General features: G+C 40.8%; 1 protein-coding gene across 5 annotated transcripts in view; it reads right to left on the reverse strand.

The window, feature by feature from the left end:
- ATP11C (ATPase phospholipid transporting 11C (ATP11C blood group)) overlaps positions 1-22,982 on the reverse strand; it is an 828,266-nt gene that overhangs the window by 428,448 nt on the left and 376,836 nt on the right. For all 5 annotated transcript variants that reach the window (XM_086918646.1, XM_086918644.1, XM_086918645.1 and 2 more), the window contains exons 4-5: positions 15,224-15,304; positions 2,620-2,727 (exon numbers count right to left, since the gene is read on the reverse strand). In XM_086918646.1, coding sequence (XP_086774772.1) covers positions 2,620-2,727; positions 15,224-15,304 — 189 coding nt within the window. The remainder of the gene's footprint in view (positions 1-2,619; positions 2,728-15,223; positions 15,305-22,982) is intronic.

The following is a 22,982-nucleotide window of genomic DNA, read 5'->3' on the forward strand; positions in this document are numbered from 1 at the left end:
AAATAATCAATGTTCCGCCTTTTTAGAAAGTAATCACATGCCATTAGTCCAATTTCGTGCTCTATGCTTATATATAAGGAAATAACGACTGTGGTATACAATTTGTAAGTGGCTTGCCAGGGTGTGTTGTTTATATGTCATAGAAGGTCACTTGTGTCTTTCAAATAAGAACACAGATCCTTCACTAATGGTGCTAGAACGTGGTCTATGTAATGTGACCTGGGTTCCAACAAGGAAACATTTGCTGAAATTATTGGCATTCCAGGGGGGTTGCGTTGATCCATGAGAATTTTTGACAGGAAAAATATTGTGAGATTCTCCACTGTCATATATTTCTGTTCATCTGTGTGAATTAGTCTCTTCCAGCCCATATTCTATTTTGTTTTGTAAATCTTTGTGCTTTAGGATAGGCTTCTCTGTTAGTTTCTCATAGCATGTCGGGTCTGATAATTGGCGATCTTCATTTATATAGTAATTTCTGTCAAGAATTATCATATTGCCCACTTATCTGCAGCCTTTATCTCTAATGTTTCATCCTGCTGTAGTGCCAATAATGCTAGTCTTTCCTCAATAGATAAATTGTCTTTGTACTTGATTTTATAAAGTTTCTATAGGTCATGGATAACCATTTCATGAAAGGTATCAAATTTATTGGCAAGTTGCAACGTTGAATAGTAAAAATATTATGTTTTTGCCACTGAGACTCACCCCTAGAGGATGTTCTATATATACATACATACATACATATAATTTATAACATGATGATTCTCAATTATTGTTATTTTCTATAGAATGCTCCATGTTTAATATTACATATGATTCACTTCTCATTTACTTTTTAAAATTTCTAACTTTTAATTCCCCACAATTCATTCATTTTTCTCCTTCTTTTTCTTCTCTTTTCTTTTTACTCTTTGTTTCTAAATTCCTTATTGATCATACATGGGTTTTTGTATATATTCCTTTCATTACAGTTTTGAATTATTTATAGGTCTACATGTATTGTTCTATTTTATACTGTCTTTTATGTTAAAGCATAATTCTGTTGTTCATTATAATGTTATATAATTCATATGACCAATAAAGTCTTTCTAAAACTTTTTTTAAAGTTGTTGAAGCTGGGACAATACATACATGCTTCTCCTAAAAATCTTTACACATCTCATAACTAGTAGAAAATATGCACAACTGAGGAAAAAAGCAATTAGTGCAATGCCTTTGCCTGTGTTTTCATGGATTATAGATTGTTTGCTCACCTGGTACCTATGAGTTTGGAGTTTGAAAGACCTAAATATTTCACACATGTAGCCTGATGGGAAAGAGGACCAGCACCCCACAAGTCCATCTGAAAAGACCCTTACAAAATTGTGTTTTACCATGTAGTAAACCTATTCTGCGAAACAGTAAAGCCTTTTCAATTCATAAAATGGATTTTATCAACTCTTACCGAACAGCAAAATAGGAGAGAGCTTGGAAGGGACATTCCCTCATATTTGAGATCTGCAAAGAGATGCAACAATTGTTTGCAACTGCAACTACTGGTGCAAACCACATAAGTGTCACCGGCTCCTCAAAGGAGGTGGTAATAGGGTCGCTTAGGGGAAGGTGAGCCTGTTGGGTGGCTTCCCCTTTGGGAATTGTATTGGGGGGAGCAGGAATTGGAGAATTGTTCCTCCCAATATCTTCCCAAATGGAATTTTTTTTTCTTTCAAAGTAGTATTGGTTCGAAACAGAGATACTTTAAAAAAAATCTCTATTTGGAAATGCAAACTCAAGGATGGTGGTCTGCTGATCCTTGCAAGCCACCATTCCGTTAATTGAAGGAAACCCAGGGCCAACAAAAAAACGAACTGACCACTTACTATTCAGTACTCAGGTTGTTCTGCACCCCTAAAGTGACCAAATATTTTCTAACGAGACCATTAGTTCGTAGGTCCCATCTCAAAGTTTAGGTCTGATCACAAAAAGTTGTGCGATATTTGTGACCACATTCTGTGACTAGTCTATTTGTAAATCTACCCAGTGTTCACTGATCCTCTTCAGTCAGAAAAAATAAATCTAAATGGGCACCAGGATTTATGGAAGGTTCAGGACCCTAGAAATTGACCACTCCTAAGTAAGCTGCGTAACTCAGAAAGCTACACATGCATCAAGGCTTCTGCCATGACTCCTGTGAGGCAAGAATATTCTATCAAGCATTAAGTGGATGTAAACGGGCTGCTGTACCGTGGAAACAATATTTTAAAAAGAATGCATAGGTATATCTTAAGTAACTTTACTGTTGCTAATTAAAACCATTAAACATCAACAGGGAAAATGTTCAATACATATAAAAAAAACTATACAGTTAATGCCAAGATTCATCTGATAGTAAAACTTAAGAACATAATGAAACTGGATTTGGCTAGGCTAAAGTAAGACCTAGGAGCTTTTAAAAAAAATGGTGTATAAAAATTCTGAGAATCGGCAACGTTCAGTTATATCCTTGGTAGTGAGGCAGTGTCTTGCTGCTTCCTTGCAGCTGTTTACATTGCTCGATAACATTATATGGTTTAAAGATATCTCTTAATATACTGTTTTTCATAATTGAATTTTAAAAGTGCTTATGTAGATACTTGCCTTAATTTTTTCACTCTCTTTTTTCACACACTTCGACGATTCTACAATGAAGACGGTACTCTTATTGACTTCATGGTCAGCTCTGTGCCTGAGCCAGTCTTCATAACCCTGTAAACATATGGAAACCAATGGCTTGTAAGAACATTTGCACACTATAGATATTTATCTTCAGGCGCCTATATTCTGACTTCAGAAACTCTTGCATTTAAAAAACAACTTTGCAATTTAAACTTAATACCCTAATTTCACTAGACAGATAACTACGTACAGGTTGCTGGACGTGGAGGTGAATCAGATTCTCATCCAATACCGACAACATACAGAATGGGTAAAGGAAAGTGACACAGAATGTTATTCTTTCCAAGTAGGTGTGTCTTTTCAGATGAAAATTGCATATATTTCACATTTTGTTATTATAAAAGGTATATAATTTTCCAGTGTTATAATTTGAATAGACATTTCTGGGGGGGAGGAATGCATTACAGCTTCTTTACTTGTTAATACATTCTAAACCTAAAAACGGAAGTGAATAAAAATATTAACTGCCATGGAATTATGTAAAAATAAAAAATATCCAAAAGTACTAAAAAGATAGAAACTGTAATGTGGCATAATCTGAAAATCAAAGTCTGAAGGCTAGCAGAGAGTTGAGGCAAAATCTATGCCGAGGAACGACAGTGATTCCAACTTGAAAGCACACCGCAAAGCATGGCTTTACTAATAACTCAATCGAAAGATAGCTTCTACCGATTCAAGAGCAAATGTTCGTAAAAGCGCATACCTCTCCACCAAAGCAATGTCACGGCACAATGGCATATGTGCTGACATTGACACATGATGTTAGTGAATGGCACACCATGTACAATGCATGTCAAATATCATGCAAGGGGCACCATTCACCCTCTCTCACTGATGTAAAATGCAGATATTACAATGGTAAAGTATTAGGCATTGTAGTAGATCAGTCCCAATACCTAGTAGCAGGCATTGCACACTTCAGGGCACAACCAGGCTGTATCGGCTACACGTGCAACACAGCAAACTAATGAATGGCCAGCAGACACAAGTAGTGAGACAAACAAGCAATTAGAAAAAGCAACTGACCAGTAAAATAATGCCTGGGCAAAAGCTGAAAATGACGGGATAGACCGCTGGCCAATTGAGAGCAATACAAGCGGGAAACATCAGCAGAATGAGTAAAAGAGTGCTTAGGATGGGTGAAGGATTGCAGACAACTAGCCATGTAACAGTAATGCAGTTCTTTGTTCACTAGCATTGCTGTACCCAAAAAGATCCACTCGTCTCTCCATGCAGTCGAGGTAAAGACTGTCCTAATAAAAGATGGTGTAGCTCTGATGACAGCAATTGGTCATGTTGAACAACTTCTGATATGTGGAAAGGGCCTCTCAACCAATGGACCAAGAACCTTCTCAACTATAGCAGGACACCTTGTCTACTGCATTCTGTACAACATGCACATTCAGACTGCCTCTGAGCCCTCAACCATATTTCTGGTGGCACAAACTCACAGGTAGACATTTATGAATCCTGTGACCATAATAATCAGTGATGAAGAGAAGAAAACCCCAATCCACCTTTTCTACTCAACAGACGCTTCGAGTGACCAAAATATCATGTTTAAAAGTAAACATGATCCTGCAAAGAAAAGCTCCATACGTATTATCATAATCACAGGCCGATCCACATATGCGGTTAGATATTTAAGATAGCTGGAATAAGGTATGCATCCAAAAGAAGCAACATGCATGCTAAGGCGCCAACTAGAACAAAAACACATATAAAGGAATTGGGGCACAGCTAACACCATTGCATGACTATATCTCCAACTGAGAAGTCTGAGAGGCACATATACATAAAATATGGCACATCAGCATGTCACTCTAGGCGCCGGACTGTACATCTGAAGACCAGCCACAGAAGCGGACAGTGGGCATCAGTCACAGCGCAGCAGGGGTTTAGCCACAAAATCTAAGATTAAGTACTAGCAGCTACACATGCTGGCAAGAGAGTGATGACTCACAAGAAACCATGGAAAGCTGTAACTGGTGCTGAACAAGAGGTGCTGCAAGTAGGAGGATATGGGCTGCTGCACCACTTCTTCATTTTAAGGAAGAAGCGAAGATGAACAGGAGGATTGAAGATGAAGCCGTCTATGAATTGCACCACCTTTGTTCCAAAACCTATCATGGAAAGTGAATCCTTGAGTGAAATTAGCTTTTAAACGTGGAACAACTTTTTTTTAACTAACTACTGCGGTTATATTTATACTATATGGCTATGTTTATGTTTGAAAAAAAATTGTGAGCATTTTGTTTCTTGAAACTGGGCTGGGACACAGAGCAGGCCCAATGGATATAAAGTTGGTTCAGGGACTTTTTAAAACAGACAAAAGCAAATCTAGACAGACCAATAGATCAATAGAAAGATGGATAGATAGAAACAAGTTAAAACTACTCTTCTTTTGTAAGGCTCTTTCATCTCTCAGAGTTGCTTGGAAATATTGAAACGCAAAATTGCCCTTGGAAATACCTACTGCAATAACTTGCGTTTTTTCCCTGGGCGAACTATACCTTTCCATCCTGCGTTTTGGAGGTTTACATGAGGGTTAACATGCACTTTTGTTGTTACCACACACAAAACTGCATGTTCCCTCTAACCCAAAGCTACAAAACTCCAATTCTGGACTTTTTTTCTGGCACAAATTTCACCGGGGTCCAGGTGCTCTTTGCTTGGCAGGTGGATGTCAAGTTGGGTGCAAACAACTGTTCGCTTCAGATTAGATATTTTCCATGGATTCAGAAAGTGGCCCTATGTATTATGTTTTTTATCCTTATGTATTATGGGGAACGTAATTCACAAACACTTGGTTACCTGTCTGGCTGTAGCAAAGCATGGACTTATTATAGACTGCCAATGACAACTGTTAAGTGTTTGTAGCGTGTAAGCTGCCAATTTCTGAAAATTTACACTCCGCATCTCGCGACTAAGAGCGTTGCAAAGAGCAAGCAATTGAATCAAAGGGCACCGTATTCTCCTCTCAATGTTCCTCACACAATGGGCCTCCTTTGGAAATACCTTTACAGCCCGGGGTGCGCAAAGCCAGTACAATTCAATACTGTGACGGAGGGCTGCCAGACTGTGAGGCTGCGTCCATGCATTGGCGATAGTGAACTGGGGCGAGGGTGTGGCCTAACTGCCAGAGCAGTCGATCTCAAATCTGGGGAACCGAGACGGACGGTCAACATCCTGTGATTCGGGGCTAATCACAATCTCCCTCTGCCTAACAAAATGAACGTGTGTCTAACGCAACTGACGCTCATGTGAAGTGACCCCTGGGTCCAGTTGGTGCTGTATAAAACTACCCACCAAACCCGCTCTCCCACAAAAAATAATGAAGTACAAAGTCAATTAATTTAATTTTAACCAGATGGGCAGTGTGCACCTCACTGCACACAGCCAACTACATATAGAAGATTTTTTGTGGAGTTCCCTGAGCACAAATAAACGTATCTTGAAAAATTCATAAAGAATGTCCATTCAAACAATGATTGTCCATATCTGTATAGCAAAGTTGTGAAATCAATCCTTATTTTATTGTCCAATCCAGATGATCACGTGGACTTGTAAAAACAGCAATGCAGTCTTGAAATAGTTTTACAACAGCCAAAACGTCAGAACGCCAACACGTGTTTCGTCAAGGGTATTAACCCAATGACTTCCTCAGGGCTGTAACAACAAATTAGATCCCATTATAATCCCCATAGACTGGGGAACCAGGTCATACCAACAAAGATTTTTAACCACCACCGACCATTACACCAATTGTGCAAATTTACATTACATTTCCAGTGTACTGACTGACTACAGTACTAGCTATCATCTTGGAAAATATTTTGTACTAAAAGTGATTACCATATTATGGTGAGTTTTTAGCAAATTTGTCACAATAAATATTAGATCTTGGGTATCTACTTATATCTTATTAAGGGCACTTTGTGAATTTGGTTTTTTTTGATTACTTATTCTTGGATAATGTGCTGGGTCAAAATAGTGGGTCATCTAATGGTCCTTAGCCCTTCTTCACCATGTTTTATTAGCATGGTTTTCTCTATAGATCACAGGTTTCTGCGACTTTGTTACAATTCTGGAATCAGTATCATCTTTACCCCTTACTTTTTACTCTTTGGTGTTTTCAGCCTTTTCTTTTTTCTTTTTCTTTCTTTCTTTTCTTGACACTCATTTCCTGGCATGAGGTTGCTTGCAAATCCCAATTTGCACAATTGGTGTAATGGTCGGTGGTGGTTAAAAATCTTTGTTGGTATGACCTGGTTCCCCAGTCTATGGGGATTATAATGGGATCTAATTTGTTGTTACAGCCCTGAGGAAGTCATTGGGTTAATACCCTTGACGAAACACGTGTTGGCGTTCTGACGTTTTGGCTGTTGTAAAACTATTTCAAGACTGCATTGCTGTTTTTACAAGTCCACGTGATCATCTGGATTGGACAATAAAATAAGGATTGATTTCACAACTTTGCTATACAGATATGGACAATCATTGTTTGAATGGACATTCTTTATGAATTTTTCAAGATACGTTTATTTGTGCTCAGGGAACTCCACAAAAACTTTTACGATTGTGACAACAATTACTTTGTAATTTGCTGTCCCTTGACAGCTGTGGGTGTCAGCTGTCTTTGGTTCCCTTGATGCCCCCTGTTTTTGTATAATAATCATTCACAGATTTATTGCTGCATAGGCTATGCGCTGCTGATACCTCACCACCCATCCATTAAAGTGTACATATAGAAGATGTAACAAAAGCTTCAAAGCACAAAACGGGAAGGTGCTAGCATAGCAAATATGCTTTGTGATCTGAGCAGTAGGCACATGTACCCACTGACATACGTTATCATTTAACATACCCCCCAACAATTAAGTTTTACAAAACAAACAAAAGCCCCTCCTCGACACAGGACCAGAATATCTGAACCACAGCCTCACTTTCCACACACCCGCCATACAACTCCGCACCATCGATCTTGCCCTGGCCTCCGTCCCATGGTACCATAAGACCAGTACTGGCATAAGATGCTTCACCTACCTCAAAGTCAAGATCTGGAACACCCTACCCCTCCACCTCAGGCAATCAGCGTAGTTGACCCAGTTCAGGAAGAACCTCAAGACCTAACTCTTCGACTACACCTCCACAACCAGACGGTTCAGAATCCCATCCTCCCCCCCCCCCCCCCCAGTGACTTGCGACCGTCACAGGTGAGTAACTGTGCTACATAAACCCCAGTTTGATTGAAACGCTGACAAAGATATAAAGGCTGTCAAAAAAAGTCAATGACAGGCCTACTCGCTTTGCCAATGCTTTTTAAAACTACAGTCTTGAGAAGGAAGCTCCCAGACATGTTAGATGTTGAAAAGTTTCTAGTTCTATTATCAAAGAATAATGAACACCACAAGCTCAATGTCACATATTTTTCATAGCCGGGAGGCAATGTGCATGGCTCTGAAAGAGAAGATCTTATTTGTGTGATCCAGATGTAATAAGTATGAACTCTAGCAAGCTCTTGCCTTTTTAATCATTGGTGTTGCCTTTGCTGATGCTGTTTAGCATTAGCAAAAGAAATGGTGCAAAAACACAAAAGCGTCCACGTGCACATACATAACATGGTGCTGCTGGTGTGCGGCTCATGCCTTATGCAGAGCATGAATGATAACGTATGTGTGGGTGCATCATCATGCATGCATGTATGTATGGAATGATGCGGGAAAAGTTTTATTCATTCTTGTATTCCCAATTCCAGGATGGCAGATGCCACTGGGAGTAGTAATTAACAACAACAAAAAATGTAATTTGCATGAAAGCTCCTTTATTAAAAACACAGTGGGAGGGCAGCAAATGGCAGCTGCTGAGCACTTCTAACAACTGGAAAGAAAACAGCCAGGGATGGGGAAACAACAACAAAAGCTGGGGTGGACAAAGCAATGGATGGAGGGAGTGGAGGATCGAGCAGCACAGAATACGCATGCACTCACACTGAGTGTTTCAAACAGAGGAATAAAAAATAAAGTCGTTCTCTGAATGTGAGCAGTGCAAAGATACAAGTTGTCAAATCAAAAAGATGGCGAAGAAGCTATGCTTCAGGGAGAAGCAAATACATGAAGAGGAAGAAAACCCTTTGAATAGAAGCAAGCAAATGAGAGTAATAAGCCAGCCAACCAACGGTAAGCAAAGGGTTGGCTATAAGCCCGTTGTGTATTTTTGGGAATGGTCAACAAGACTTTCCTCGAAAACAGAAACAGACAACTGAAACCAGTCTGAACCCAAAATATAAAGGCAAGTTATTATAATTCATTTAAAGGGCTTTGAGAAATAGTTATCAATCTCAACAGAATAGCATAAAGGGCAGAGGAGGACAGTAATGTAGGAGATACCCAAATGGAAGCTAGCTTTTGAAGTCTGCAATTTAGAACCTACCTGTCATCTGTGCAGAAGGAAATAATGGATTTGGTGGATGATGGCATCATGTCTGGAATTCATCACTCTGGAATGCCATCCTGCCCATCTCAGATTCAAAGTGAATTTGATAGGTCCTAAAGGACTCAAGAGTGGAAGCTTTCTAACACTGTATTACAAGTAGTGTCTCCAAACATGCATGAATCCTCCCTGTCACATCAGTTATTTCCATCTCACTCTACTGTCCTTCCATGGCAAATCAGGCCTAAGACCAGTAAACAACCCAATAACTTTTTGGTGGCTTTCATCCCTGAAGATTCCATATCCAACCTCCTAAGAAACTCCTTAGAGGTAATGGAATATCACCATATTTGATGGTGTTTGATCTCGACCGTGCAACTACGTGATTCACTTGTGTATCCTGTACCTTGATGCACAACACTATGATTCTGTTATTATCCGCATGTAGAGCTCTAAAAAATCCCTAACGAAAAAAAATGAACTAAATGATGGGGATTCATCTGACACACAGAACAAACACAGTAAGAAATTAAGTCTTACAGAAGTGAGTCTGGATACAGGCAAATACAGTATCTATACTCTGCTATGATAAAGTAAGCATGTATTGGCATGTTTAGGCCGCCAGCTCTATGTGACTTAATTTGTGTGAACATTTTCAGAGCACTGATCTGTAGGAATGGGGTATTATAATTAGCAACTGATCAAGTTTGCATGTTATCAAGAGCAGAGCTTTCAGTGAGTTGATATATTTTCAAGATCTTAATTTGTAGCGATTCTTGTATTTTTAGGATAACAACTCTTAGCAACCATGGGTTTTTGGTACATAGATACATAAGTCAAGTAACATAGTTTCAAGATCAGAGCTTTCAGTAACTTTTGATAACAAGAACAGTGCTCTGAGTGAGTAAGCCACTTTAACAAGAACAGATCCCTGAATTTATCACAGTATTGTTTAGGATAAAAGTATTGGTGACTGCGTTATTAAGATCAGACCTCTGGAGAAATCAATGAATTCTAACTGTTAAACTCATTGTAACAATTAAAAAAGAATCATGGCTCATTATATGGCCACAGTGCCGTTCCTTTCAGAGTCTGCTAATTTTTCACAAAACATTGTGCGAAAGCATTTCAGAAAGCACTTTATTAAACATCAGCAACCAGCGATCAACATTACTCCAGATACTTGCAGACCAGGAGGAGCTGCGTGTACACAGAATGATGAACAGATATCTAATGTACTTTACATTCTGAGGCAATATTATACAGAACAATGTTCCTAGGGTAAGGACGTTAAGTCCTTTCCAAAAGTTATTCTTCCATAGCACAATATTTTGAAGGGCACAATACCATGCACGTCACTACTAATGTGCATTGTATTCTTTGTGGCTATTATTTTTCCCTACACAATTTGTATAATGAATACTCTATCTGTTCTTTCTCAATGTTTTTACACATATTTTTTTAAAAAAATTTTTATTGACAAGCAAGTCAGGGAGATTAACATTTTCCATATACAAAATAATCAAAAAAGTAAATCAGATTCAAATTAGTGCAAATTCATATTAGGTACAGGTACAGATCAATATATGACTCATAATAAACAAAAAAAAGAAGGAAAAAAAAGGAAGAAACGCAAAAAAAAAGTAAGAAAAGTAGTTCCTTGTAAGTACTAATCAATGATAACATCGTGAACAGAAAAGGCATCCGTGATCCATATCATTGCAAACTTTGCAAAAAATTACCCCAAATCTTAAACTTTGCTTTTGCTTTAGTTCCTCTGTTCCTGGCAATAGCATCTTTCATAGTATAATGTTTTTACTTGCTCAGTCTAAGGCAACAGTGTGCTCGATGGACATATTTCAATTCATCAATCTGCATTTGCTGTACTGTGTAGCATTTTAAAGCACTATATGAATCTAGGATGAAACTTTTGAAAGATTCTATGCACTATCAAGAACGCAAACATGGGTGAATGATTCTCGCTGTTATCCATCACGATGCTTTCAGGAGTGGCATTTGTGCAGGTCTGTGCATGACCAAAAGCTTAAAGTTGAAACAGTGAGATGTTGAGTCAGCAACGTGGGAATCTGAGCTTCAGGACCCTGAGCCCGAACCATCCATGCAAAATAGGCATGAAATACCCATAAAGATACCCAGTCAATCAGGGTGAAGGAGGAAGAAGGCGGCAGTGGATAACAATGTTGTGGGTAGTCAAGAGGCAAACCACGACACGGGAGAAGCTTCGGGACAATCCACCCCAACCGTAAACACAAGAGCAAAGGCTATGCATTCCCTGGACAAAATGAAGGGGGGAGACGTGAATCCAGGAAAAACCATTGGTAGCAATGGAGGTAGAGAAAAGAGAGAGCGGACTTGCCCGCTTACCAGCCCTTGTTCCCACTAAAAACTAATAGCCACACAAAAACAAATGCACCCCTACATGTATGGCTCTCAGCTATGGACGCAAATCATCCTGAATTGGATAAATTGCTCACTAATAAGGATGTCCAACTCCCATAGCAGAGAGCCATATATGCAGGGGTACGTTTGGTTTTGTGTGGATGATATATAAGGGAAAGTACAACCATGTACCCATAAACTAGCACTCTCATTCCTCCAGCCCTTTCATTTGTAAGGGCAGTGTGTATGACTCGCCTAAAACTACCCATCAGGGTGGCAATTCACCACATGCAAACCCCTGCAAGGGGAGGCTGAGCCGGCCCATCGAGTGGCCAATTCAGAGGTTCTTAGTTATCTGCCTGTGAGCAGGAATACATCGACAGACACCTAGGTACTGGACATTGGACAGCAAAAGAGAAAAGCGACATCGGCAGCAGATTTAGAATCGGTGCTCCATGATAACAAATAACGGTGGTAACAAAGGAAATCTTGACTGGGGGTACTGAAGAAACAACATCCAAAACCACAATGGCTGTAGGAAGAACCTCCCCCTACTCTCAAGCTACAAGATGCACTTGCGTTCAAGAAAACTACAAGTCATTGGAGATTTACAGATTGTTTCAATCTCAGTATTCACCTTGAACTGTCGCTGCCCTGAACCGTAATTCTTTACATGTCTGATGGTCATGGCCAAGGTTTTCTAATTATTGGGGGACACAAGCTTGGAAACCGACATTAGTGGGCTATGGGAACTTAAACAAGACCTACTATGAACAATAAATACAACGGGGAAAGGATTAAAAATATAGAGGTTTCAGTTATTGAACAAAAAGTTATGCTTCATTGTTTTAAATAAATGAGTGTTGTGAGGAGAAGATAGCAGGGCAGGAATTTCCAAATGTATAATCAGGGGTAGCCAGTTATCTAACTCCAGCACAATGGTATGGTATACTATTTGTGATGACTGTTAAACAAAAAGTATTTGGAAAAAAAATGCTGAAAGTGTTTGGATATTACCAAGAATAAAGTTACTAGTCATACTTACTATTATGAGGAGCACAGTTCTTAGGTTAGGAGTTTAGAAGAGCGCCTTTCACGTGGTTCAGGACATCAAGATGAATCACTTTCAGGTATATTTTTAAAGATACAGCCCTTTTCTAATTTGTGAAAAGTAATTATGATCTAAGTATTTACTTAATAAGACTAACTGGGCTTTCAGGGTGTTCTTTCTGTAGGTTTCACTGTGTCTTGTCTTGTGGCCATTCTGATCAAACATATGCCTTCTATAAAGTAGAATACTAATTCAAGTTCCTCTCGTGTTTTCGAAAACATGGTCTTTAAAAGGCACACAGTGGTCCATTTTTCAAAAATATCAAAGGGAGCCAACAAAGGGGTCACCATTCTCTTAAGGTAAGGTCTGGCTGTTTCTACGCTCACTTCTCCTCGTAACCCATGTGACTTTAGTGAGCTGCCATTGTCAGCCAACATCCTAAATCTAGCAATGATTCCAGCACCATTGTGTGGAACATCTAATGAATGAACCAAACACTCTTGCAAAGAGGCAAGTCACAATGAACTGGCTCAGTGAAATGACAGAACCTGCAGGAAAGTAAATGTAAATGACAACCACAAACACATAAGAATTAGGGACCTGATTAAGAGTGCTGCTGTCTTAAGACCGCCGCACTCCCGGTTGCCCGTGTGCGGTATTACGACTATATGCAGTCATAGGGCCGGAGGACCACCGGCGGCGCCAGAGAACAGCTGTTCCCTGGGGGTGGCGCAGCAGAGGCTCAATGCAATATGCTGGGCAGGACAGCCGCAGTACCGCTCAACATATTACGAGTTCCGCCACCACCAGCCTTTTCATGGCGGGAGCCCTGCCATGAAAAGGCTGGCGGTGAGGAGACAGAGGACCCTACAGGGCCCCCATACCTCTCCTGCAATTGAGATACATTCAGGGGGGCACAACATGTGCCACCCCTGTCTGTCCCGCTCCTACTCCTCTTTCCCCCTCCACCCCCAGTTCCAGCAAGGCATGGACATCACCGTCCATGCCAAACTGGAACATTTTTGCTGTTACCATTGCAGTGCCCTTTTTCAGGGCTACGCGGAGGGTCCTTGCGCTGATTTGGCAGTGCTGTGTCGGTGGAGAGCTGCCGTAGCCCCCCAAAGTCATAATTAGTCTCTAAGTGATTTAAGCTTGTAAAAGTATTGCTTTGTCCATGCAAATTTCACACCAAAGCCATTGGAGGTCTGCCTGCTCTTTGTAACCGGAACCTAAACTTATGCCTTACCTCTCAATGCAACTGGATGATACAGTTTGCTACACAGATCAAATGAATTTTTCATATGCTTTATATAAGCTATGTAAGACAGCTAGAACAGAGTCTCCAGGCCGATTCGGGAAAAAAAGCTAAGAAGCTGCCTTCCCATGAAAGTAACCTTTATCGAAAAGTAAAGGCACTGTTGACATAAAGTAGACCAGCCTTAGCTAGGTAAGGCTTCACTCTGAAAGAATGGGTGTGGTCAGCAAACCCCTGCGTCAGGAAGCTACAAGATAAATGCACATCAACATCAAACTCTTACATTTTAAAGGCACCAGACTGACAGCAACGCCAAACACACGACATGCCAACCTCTAACAGTATCAATGCCTTCAGGTTTCTATCTCAGGACGAATTTATGAAGTGTGACACACCCCACCTGAGAGACCTGCACTGGCTCCCCGTCAACAAGAGGATCACCTTCAAACTTCTCATCCACGCACACAAAGTACTACACAACGCCGGACCTACATACCTCAACAACCGACTCAGCTTCCACACCCCCACTGGAAGCCTCCGCTCAGCCAACCTCGCCCTCGCCACATTTCCTCGTTTCCGAAAAACCACCGCCGGTGGCAGATCCTTCTCCTATCTCGCCGCCAAGACCTGGAACGCTCTCCCCACCAGCCTATGACAAACTCAGGACCTGCTGGACTTCAGAAGACTTCTCAAGACCTGGCTCTTCGACCAGTAGCACCCCTCTCAGCGCCTTGAGACCCTCACGGGTAGGTAGCGCGCTTGGGGCGATAGGCGCTTTTTGGTTGCCGCCCCAAAACTCTGGAATTCCCTACCTTCTCACATCAGGACCAGTCCATCCCTGCTAATATTTCGTAAACAACTTAAGACTTGGTTGTTTGATCAATAGTTAGGAAGGTTCCGTTGGTTCTCCTGGATGCTGACCTATGCCCTCAGCCAGCGCCGAGACGCCTACGGGTATTCGCCGCGCTTTAAAAATGACAATAAATAAATAAATAAATAGAAATGCATTGATTGATTGATTGAATTTGATTTCCAAAAAGGACACTGACACACTGAATCAGTGTCCACAATTGGGTGCTAATATGCAGAAGACTGACTTGTTCTGAATATTTACAAACGCCACCACTGTGTCTGCTTCAAAAATATAATGTTTTCAGCCTTGTTGCCAAAGGTCCTAAATCTGGACGTCAAACTGAATCTAAACTAGTAGCGAATATAAAATGACCTGGAATGCCAGACCTTTCTTTTAACTGGAATACACATTTGATAAAACGAGAGCATCTGCATTCAGTAGATTAGCAATTCTTTATTTTCAGGAGCACAAACAACAAAAGTGGCCATGCCAGTCAGTACACATAGAATGAAATGATAAGACAAAACCCATTTACCTGTTTTATAGCTGTGACCGTTATGACAAAAAACAGCGGCAACCCACTGGTTACTGGACTTGTTGGTGTGTCGACTATAACCTAAAATAAAAGAAGAAAACATTATCGTGTGAAGATACAATCAAAAGGCAATACCCTGGACCACTCATTAACCATACCTCACCTGGTGGCTGAGCCAGTCTGCCTTCAGTAGCAAACTCTGACTTTGAATTCTATGTTGCAAAGATCGAAGCTGTGACCCATTGAATATCGCATCACTCGTTCTTGGAGTAGGGGGGGGGGGGGGGGGATACCGGTCTCCTGGGGTAAAATGAGACGGTTCTCATAGGTAGTCAACTTGCATGGCGACAGTGGCTGCCAACCACAGACCAGGCAACCGCCTCATCACAGAGTCACTACTAGCCTGCTCCTGCCACAGACGGTTGAGGCAGTTTACAGACCTACTCACAGAGACTGAGCGATGCCTGCCTGATGATGGAGCCTGAGTATGAAGCAATCTAAGGGCCTAATTTAGAGTTTGGCAGATGTGTACCCCATCACAAATGCGTCTGATATCTCATCTACTTTATTACAAGTGCATTGGGATATAAATCAGGTCCTGAGAAATCTATGAGCAGTGGAGTACAGAACAGAGGAACCAGCATGGGAGCTGCAAAATGATCTGCTCTGAGTCTTGTGCTTGACTTGACAAGTGATTGAAAAGGTTCCCTCAAGATCCCTGCCTGAGATGAATGACCAAATGCATCAAACCCTCCACTGCAGGATTCCTGCAAGTGATATTCAGTTCCAACTAAAATCTCTATAACTTATTCTGAGGTTCAGAGGAACATCCAGATGAAAGACCTTCATTATTCTAGAGAAGACGTTGCTTCCCAGCACAGCTAATAACATTTTCAATTGTTCCAAAGCTCTTAACTGCACATTTTTAAAAGACTAAATCTACCTTGTAGAGCTCTGATGATCCTGACTCTGGACCACTGCTTGATCATGAGAAAATCTCAAGAGTGAAGGTGCAAATTACAGAAACTAGCAGGCATTTGATTTAGTTTTGTGAGACACTGGCACCCATTTACCCTCTGTTTACACTCCGGCATTCCAGACTATAATTGTTAAGGCTTTATTTAATGCAAAGGTGTGTGCAGAGTTCTTGTAAAAATATTATTGTGAAAACAATAGTTGCAATCGTGAATGAACGAAATGTAAAACAATATAAATTGCCTAATGCCAGGCAACATATTACACTGGGAAGAGGTCTTGCTCATCCAACACTGGCTAATAAACATATTACCACCAAAAATCCGCTAGTCCATGAATGTTCAGTGTTTACATGTCGGTCATCGCTTTAATTTTGCAGTTGAAAAGCCTATCTACAGGACCAGGGTAGATGGTGTCTATGTGGCAGTTTATTAATGGTATTGGCTTAGTACAACGAGAAATGCTCTGCTCTTTCTGAAGTCAACACTCCTCTGTGCAGAGGGATCTGTGAATGATCATTTTATACAATTTAGTAGTAAATTTTGAACAAATACCATCATTATGATGTTTGATGTAAGGTAAGGAGAAAGCATTGGCAATTACTTACATATCTACTCTAAAGCCAATATTCATTCCTTTAAATATTTAGATTATATGAATATATGAACTAAAAGCACACTATCAAAATATACAATACTTGCAGCACACATTGCACGCCAATGAGCATACACGCATGTGCAGTATCACTGACTAACGCGCTTGGGGTTTGAGCCCTCATTTAAAAAAGGCACAATGCAAGGAGCTCTTAGTAGGTACGTAAAGCGAAACAGATGGCAGGGCGGCACCGCATGACTGTTCAGCCATCGGGGAAGGATTCATCAAAGGAGGGGGAAGAGGCGGATACGCCATGTCTCTGGGATGACTAGAATGCAAGATCTACAATGTCTGCTGCATGATCAGTGACACATTGTGCATTGAGAATGAATGTGTGAAAGTGGTATGGTGAGGAGCATGTGGATGGAGATGTGGTTCAGCTAGTTTGGTTGTGAGGTGACTTTTGTACTGCTGTGGATGTTTGAGTATTGGTTTGAGAGAGGGTACAGAGCTGTTAATGATGTGGGTGAAGACATTTGGTGGGATCATGAGAAAGCTGCAGAGTAGGGTTTCTGGCTGAAGACCATCCTGGCCATAGCAGTGCTAGATGGGGGATGCCCATAGGTAATGCCCTTTGTAATTTTGGCTTTTCACTGTTAGCGAAAAGGTTCTGGCCATGTTGTATGCAAAAGGGTTCTGGTCATGTTGGCAACTGGCCAATGGCTGATAAATAAGGTTCTAAAGCTATATGTAGAACCAGAGAAAGTGCAAATTGAGTGATGTTGCCAGGGATCCCTCAGGGGATCATCACGGGTCTTCTTTTTCCCAGTTATGCATGCTGATCACCCATCCAAGCAACGCCCTCTAGCTGTGATGTGGATCTCTCCAGGCTGTTGGTAGACATAGAGGCTGCAGGGCCTGTTGTTAAGGATTAAGGTATGACAGTTTTGCTCACAGGAACCATAGGAACACAGAACCAAAATTGGAGTGGGAGTGTTCGTGTAAAGCTCTCACCAAGTTCCCCCAGTGCAAAACAGGGTTGTAGTTATGACATTAAACAACAGAGCACCGCACAATAAACAGTTCCAACTGACTATTTCGTCAGTAGACAGTATAATTTCAAAATTAGCAGTCAAAGAACAAACAGTGTAAGCAGTCTTGACCATAGGTGGATCAATTCTTGATATGGTGACACGTTGATGAAGCATACACCGGAAGAACTTTATTGTTTGCAAGCAGGGAGCAACACGCATACAGATTACTACGGAAGACACTTGTCTTCCTGGAGGCTTGAGACACTGCCTCCGCTCGTCTATTAGATCAAGTCTTCTAGCTCTCATGCTGCTAGGAGTGACGTAATGCTGAACTTTAGCAAAGATTATTTCGCATTTCATGGATACTTATGGAATGGACTAATATCTCTGAACCCCTTTTAAACAGAAGCAAAATGTGTTCAAATTGATTATGTTTTCTTTATTTGAACATTAATTTTGAGCCTTGAGAAAGTCAAACGACGAAACACATGTCGCTGTGTGTATGAGTTATACTATTTGTTCTTTGATTGTTAATTTTGAAATTAAACTGTCTACTGACAAAATAATTTACAAAAAGTGAGCAACCCAAGAATACCCTTGAGGGCTTGGGTAATGAAAATGAATGGGTGAAGATGCCTTCAAGGGAATTTATTTTATGCGTGCTTAATTATTTAGACTAATTTTAGGAAGGATCGATTAGTGATCCTTATTGAGAATCAATCAAACACTGTGGAGTTTCAATTCAGTTTAAACAATTTGTTTCAACAAGACACAACATACACAAAATAGTCAGTTGGAACTGTTTATTGTGCTGTGCTCTGTTGTTTAATTTCCTAATTTGAGGTTCTGGAGTAAGCTCTCTCCATGTACTGGGTAACACTGTAGGTGGCACAGTATTTACAGTGAGCACGACTTACCACTGTGTAAGACTACGTTTGCAAACTCAACAGAGGTGCTGGCTTTTTCCTTGAAACCACCGCCTCATTTGTATATAAGGGTTGTAGTTTTCTTAGCTTATTTTTTGGGTGGACAGCAATCTAGGTCACCGAACACCAGTCATGTGGCTGTCACTGGGCCAACTTGGCTAACAAATTCCCTCTCAGAGAACTATTCACTCCACTGAGCACAGCGTCTTATTGTCAACATTAATTTTATTCTATTCTGTATGTAGCTCAAGTCCTATTTAGGAACATTCAAATAAACACAATCATGATGCTTTATACTGGAAGGCACATCTTAGTTTAGTTATTAAGAAATCCTTGTAACTGTCCATTAATATTTAACCGATAAAACAGAAGGTACTTCTGTTTTCCTTTAACAAAGGCTTGATTTGACACAAACACTGGAACAAATGCAAGCTTACAGGCACTGCGGCCACAGCATCTGAAGTTTTTGTTTATTTTGAGGCTTACAATTGTTTACTAAAGATACCAGATGTTGTGATTTCAAAACTTCCGATAGCAAGAACAGTATCAAATTCATCTGTAGCATTTTTGCATTTGTAGCACATCCGCTCTTGAATTGATTTTTTTTTCTTTCTGGGGCGATAGCGGCCCAAGTATATCTGAATCAAATTATTTCAAATTGTGTTGCTTCGGATAGTCATCCTTTGTCTCTTATTACATTTGCAATCTTAAAATCAATGGCTTTAAAGCCAAATGTTGGTCTGAAAAATACTTCATTATGCCTTCATATTCATACCAGGTTTTCAAGAGGGGTGACTGCGCTACATCTCCAGCGGGAAACAAACTAGTAGTGCACATCACAACCTTTTTACAGTAATGTATTAGTGCCTCTTCTGAGCTTCATGTACCCATATGGACTTTTTTGTCTAACTGATGTGAAAATTGTGCTATACAATGCACACTTTATTATTTTTAAAAAACTACATTCCTGTGGACGTCAGCTTTATTAGGTAACATTGGAGTCGTTGAATAATTTCATGAGCGCCCATTCAGAAATGCTAGGAAAAGGTGTATATTTTAACCAAATTCTTGGAAAACTGTGTTGTAAAGTGTTCCATTTGGACCACTGGTTCTCAAACGTTTAACGTGGAACCAAACCCTAGGACGTTTACATGGAGGGGTTGTCTTGCCCATCTACTCATATTTGGCAACGGTTCTAAATAGTGGTATTTCATATTTTTAGATACTCTCTTGTCAGGGAGATAGAGTGGGTTACCTACATTTCGATTAAGTGACAATCCAAGTTAGAACCAAGGTCACTTGGAGTTTCAAGGTCATTCACTTGGCCACTAATATCAAATCTCCACCCCTAATCAATGTTTTCTAGCAACCATTTCAAAAGACGGCTTACGTTTCTTTGCGCGCCTGAATACTGCTTATTAAATTTGTAACAGGAAAAATAAATGAAGGAACATTTTCCTAAGTACTCAAGTGTTTAAATGGAAGTATGTTGTCAGACGTTTCCCCTTGGATAAACAAGGTCATAAAAAATGAACAGCAAATATAATGTTGCCAGTGCATGCCACCTGCCATCATCTGGCAGCAGGGGAGCGGGAAGTTGGAATCGACTTTTCAATAGGCTGCCCATGGCCATGTCAAGGGAAAGAACACTTTGACCGAACTGCAAACAGGGTCTTACACTCTGTCTAACGCGGGCATCCACTGATGATCTCTGTGAGGAACGAACTATCTCAGGTCTAACAATGACAGCTTATTTTAAACTGAAATACCAAAATCTTTACAGGACACTGAGGTTACCTTGAAAGGTTAGATCTGCAAATCTTACTATCTTAACAATTCAAAACTGTCCGGTAAGGTTATTAACGCGCCTTGCTAAAAACAGCATTCAAATCTAATGAGCTGACGTAATCTGCTCAAATAGCTCTCTGCATGTTTGGCGACGAGTACCCCAGAGTGCACCTGCGGCTACTCTCTTGCTTTCTGACAGTAAATGCATAGCCGCTGAGTAGTAAATACTTCATTTTCATCATGCTTTTACCTATAGAAAACCTTACTATACACAATGCGTCCTATAGCGCATTTGGGGAATGAGGGGGTAAAGAGGAACAAGAATTTGCAAAACCAAAAGGTGCGGCAGTCACTCACTCATCCATCCATCCATCCATCCATCCATCCGTGCACGCAATCGTTCATGGCAACCAGCCACGCATCCTGCAAGCACTTATTCCAATATCACACAAAGAAACTCGCCAGTCAAGAGGGGTTCTTATTTTATCACCCAGACCTATGAGCTTTGGCGCTAGTTTGCATTGAGGGTAGGCGCGATTCCAGTAGAATATGTAAATGTTAATCCGCGAGGGGTGCTGTAGTCTGCGGCTGCTAGTGAGGAGTTTAAAAATACTAGTCTACGTCCCTTGCCCCGGATGTGATAGTGGTTGCAGACAGTCCCCATGTTCTTCTGGGCATCGCCTCACATCACAACTCCGCAGCAGTTTCTGCAGCTGATGTCCCTGGCTCATGCCAGCCCCAGTGCACCAATCTTAAGCCTCTCCTGGAGATCTGACTAGGAAAAGCAAATCTCCTTCGTTTGAAGTTCATTACAGAGTTCACAATAAAAAAAACATACTATTGTAACTGCCATAGAGTTCACAATGTGAAGCCCCTCCTACAGTAGCTTTCTGTTAACTATGTCAAGCCCTTTTATAATGCATTCTTTTTGCATCTACCACATAGACCCCAAGCCTTCAAAAACAGCAATACCTACAAGCTCAATACACCTTTTCCAGTGAAACTGTGGCCAAATGCAGCTGACATTTGTTCTTTACTGAACAAACAAGGCCCAAGAGAAAGAATTTGATGAGCCACAGATTGACTATGGTTCAAGTAGGAACACAAAGCACAACAGCCAATAAAACAATCACAACTTGAAAAAATCTGTGCATCCAGGAACAGAAGGTTAAGGTTAAAAGTCTCTGACCGGCTTTGAGTAATTGCAAGCACACTGCAGCAGGCACCTGTCAGAGGGTTAAAACATAAGATTCCACATGGAGCAGAAGCTAAGTTGAAAGAAATGTTTCAACCATTAAAAAAACGATGAGCGAGTTAGAAAGGCTAAGGAATCACTAAATTGACAGTGGTCAGCAGACATGGAACAATCAAAAGTCATTCTTCAGTTGGAGAACTGTGTGTATGCCCAACTCACCCTATGCTATTCAGCCAGTTTCAAGGCCAACAACTACTAGAAGGCAACGGAGGCTTGAGTCACAAGCTCTAAATAGTGAGGCGAAAATGTGGCAGGTGAAGACGTCCCTTGTACCGACCGACTTCCTATGCATTCCATGCATATGTCAACCCTCATTCACTGCACACTAAACAGATAATGTTTCAGAGCAGTGTTATCCCAGCAGATCAGCTGCTTGAAAATAATGCTTCCGGGTTTCGACAGTATTGTGCCAACAAGCATTGAGTCATCCATCAAGCTACCTATGCAAGTCACAGTTTGTGAGCCTCCAGACCAAAATATAAAATGCACAGTAAATTATCAGAAATGTTCCTTGCAGTGGCGGCTGGTGACATTTGAAAGTGGTTGGACGTAAAATTATTGCTATTCTGCGCTGCGACCCCGAACAACCTATGGGGTGTTCGGGGGGTTAACCCCCAAGAAAAATTTGAAAAACGAGTTGATAAATGTTGCATTTTCAAGCAAATTTGAGGAAGCAGGAAGCTTAACCACATGGCTGCTGTGGGGATTTTTCCCCAGTGCTGCAAATTGCCATTTTGCTGTTTCCATGACGAGCTCAGCTCGTCATCAGCACACGACACCCGTGGGTGATGACGAGCTGAGCTCGTCATCAGCATCGAAAGGGTTAATAAAGCAATACGATTTAATTATTTATTATTTAAGAAATTGCCAATTTTTATGAGCTATAGAGGACAATCTTTGCGTATACTGATGTTATCATTTGCCCATATTAACTTTTGAACACACAGATACACGTGTAATGGTTTTAACTATACAATAAATACATTAATTGACTGTGAGGCTGTACATCAATACGATGACACTATTTCCTTAACCTCTTCTATGCTCATGACGAGCTCAGCTCGTCATGAGGCACAATGCAGCTGCACTCATGCCGAGCGGAGCATGTCACGGCAGTTGGAACGTTTGTATGCGGGAATAATTTCCCTGCTGTGCTGAACGTTCGAATACTGGTGTGGCTGTAACGA

This window comes from Lissotriton vulgaris, chromosome 4_1 (assembly GCF_964263255.1).
Source record: "Lissotriton vulgaris chromosome 4_1, aLisVul1.2, whole genome shotgun sequence".
NCBI lineage: Eukaryota > Metazoa > Chordata > Amphibia > Caudata > Salamandridae > Lissotriton > Lissotriton vulgaris.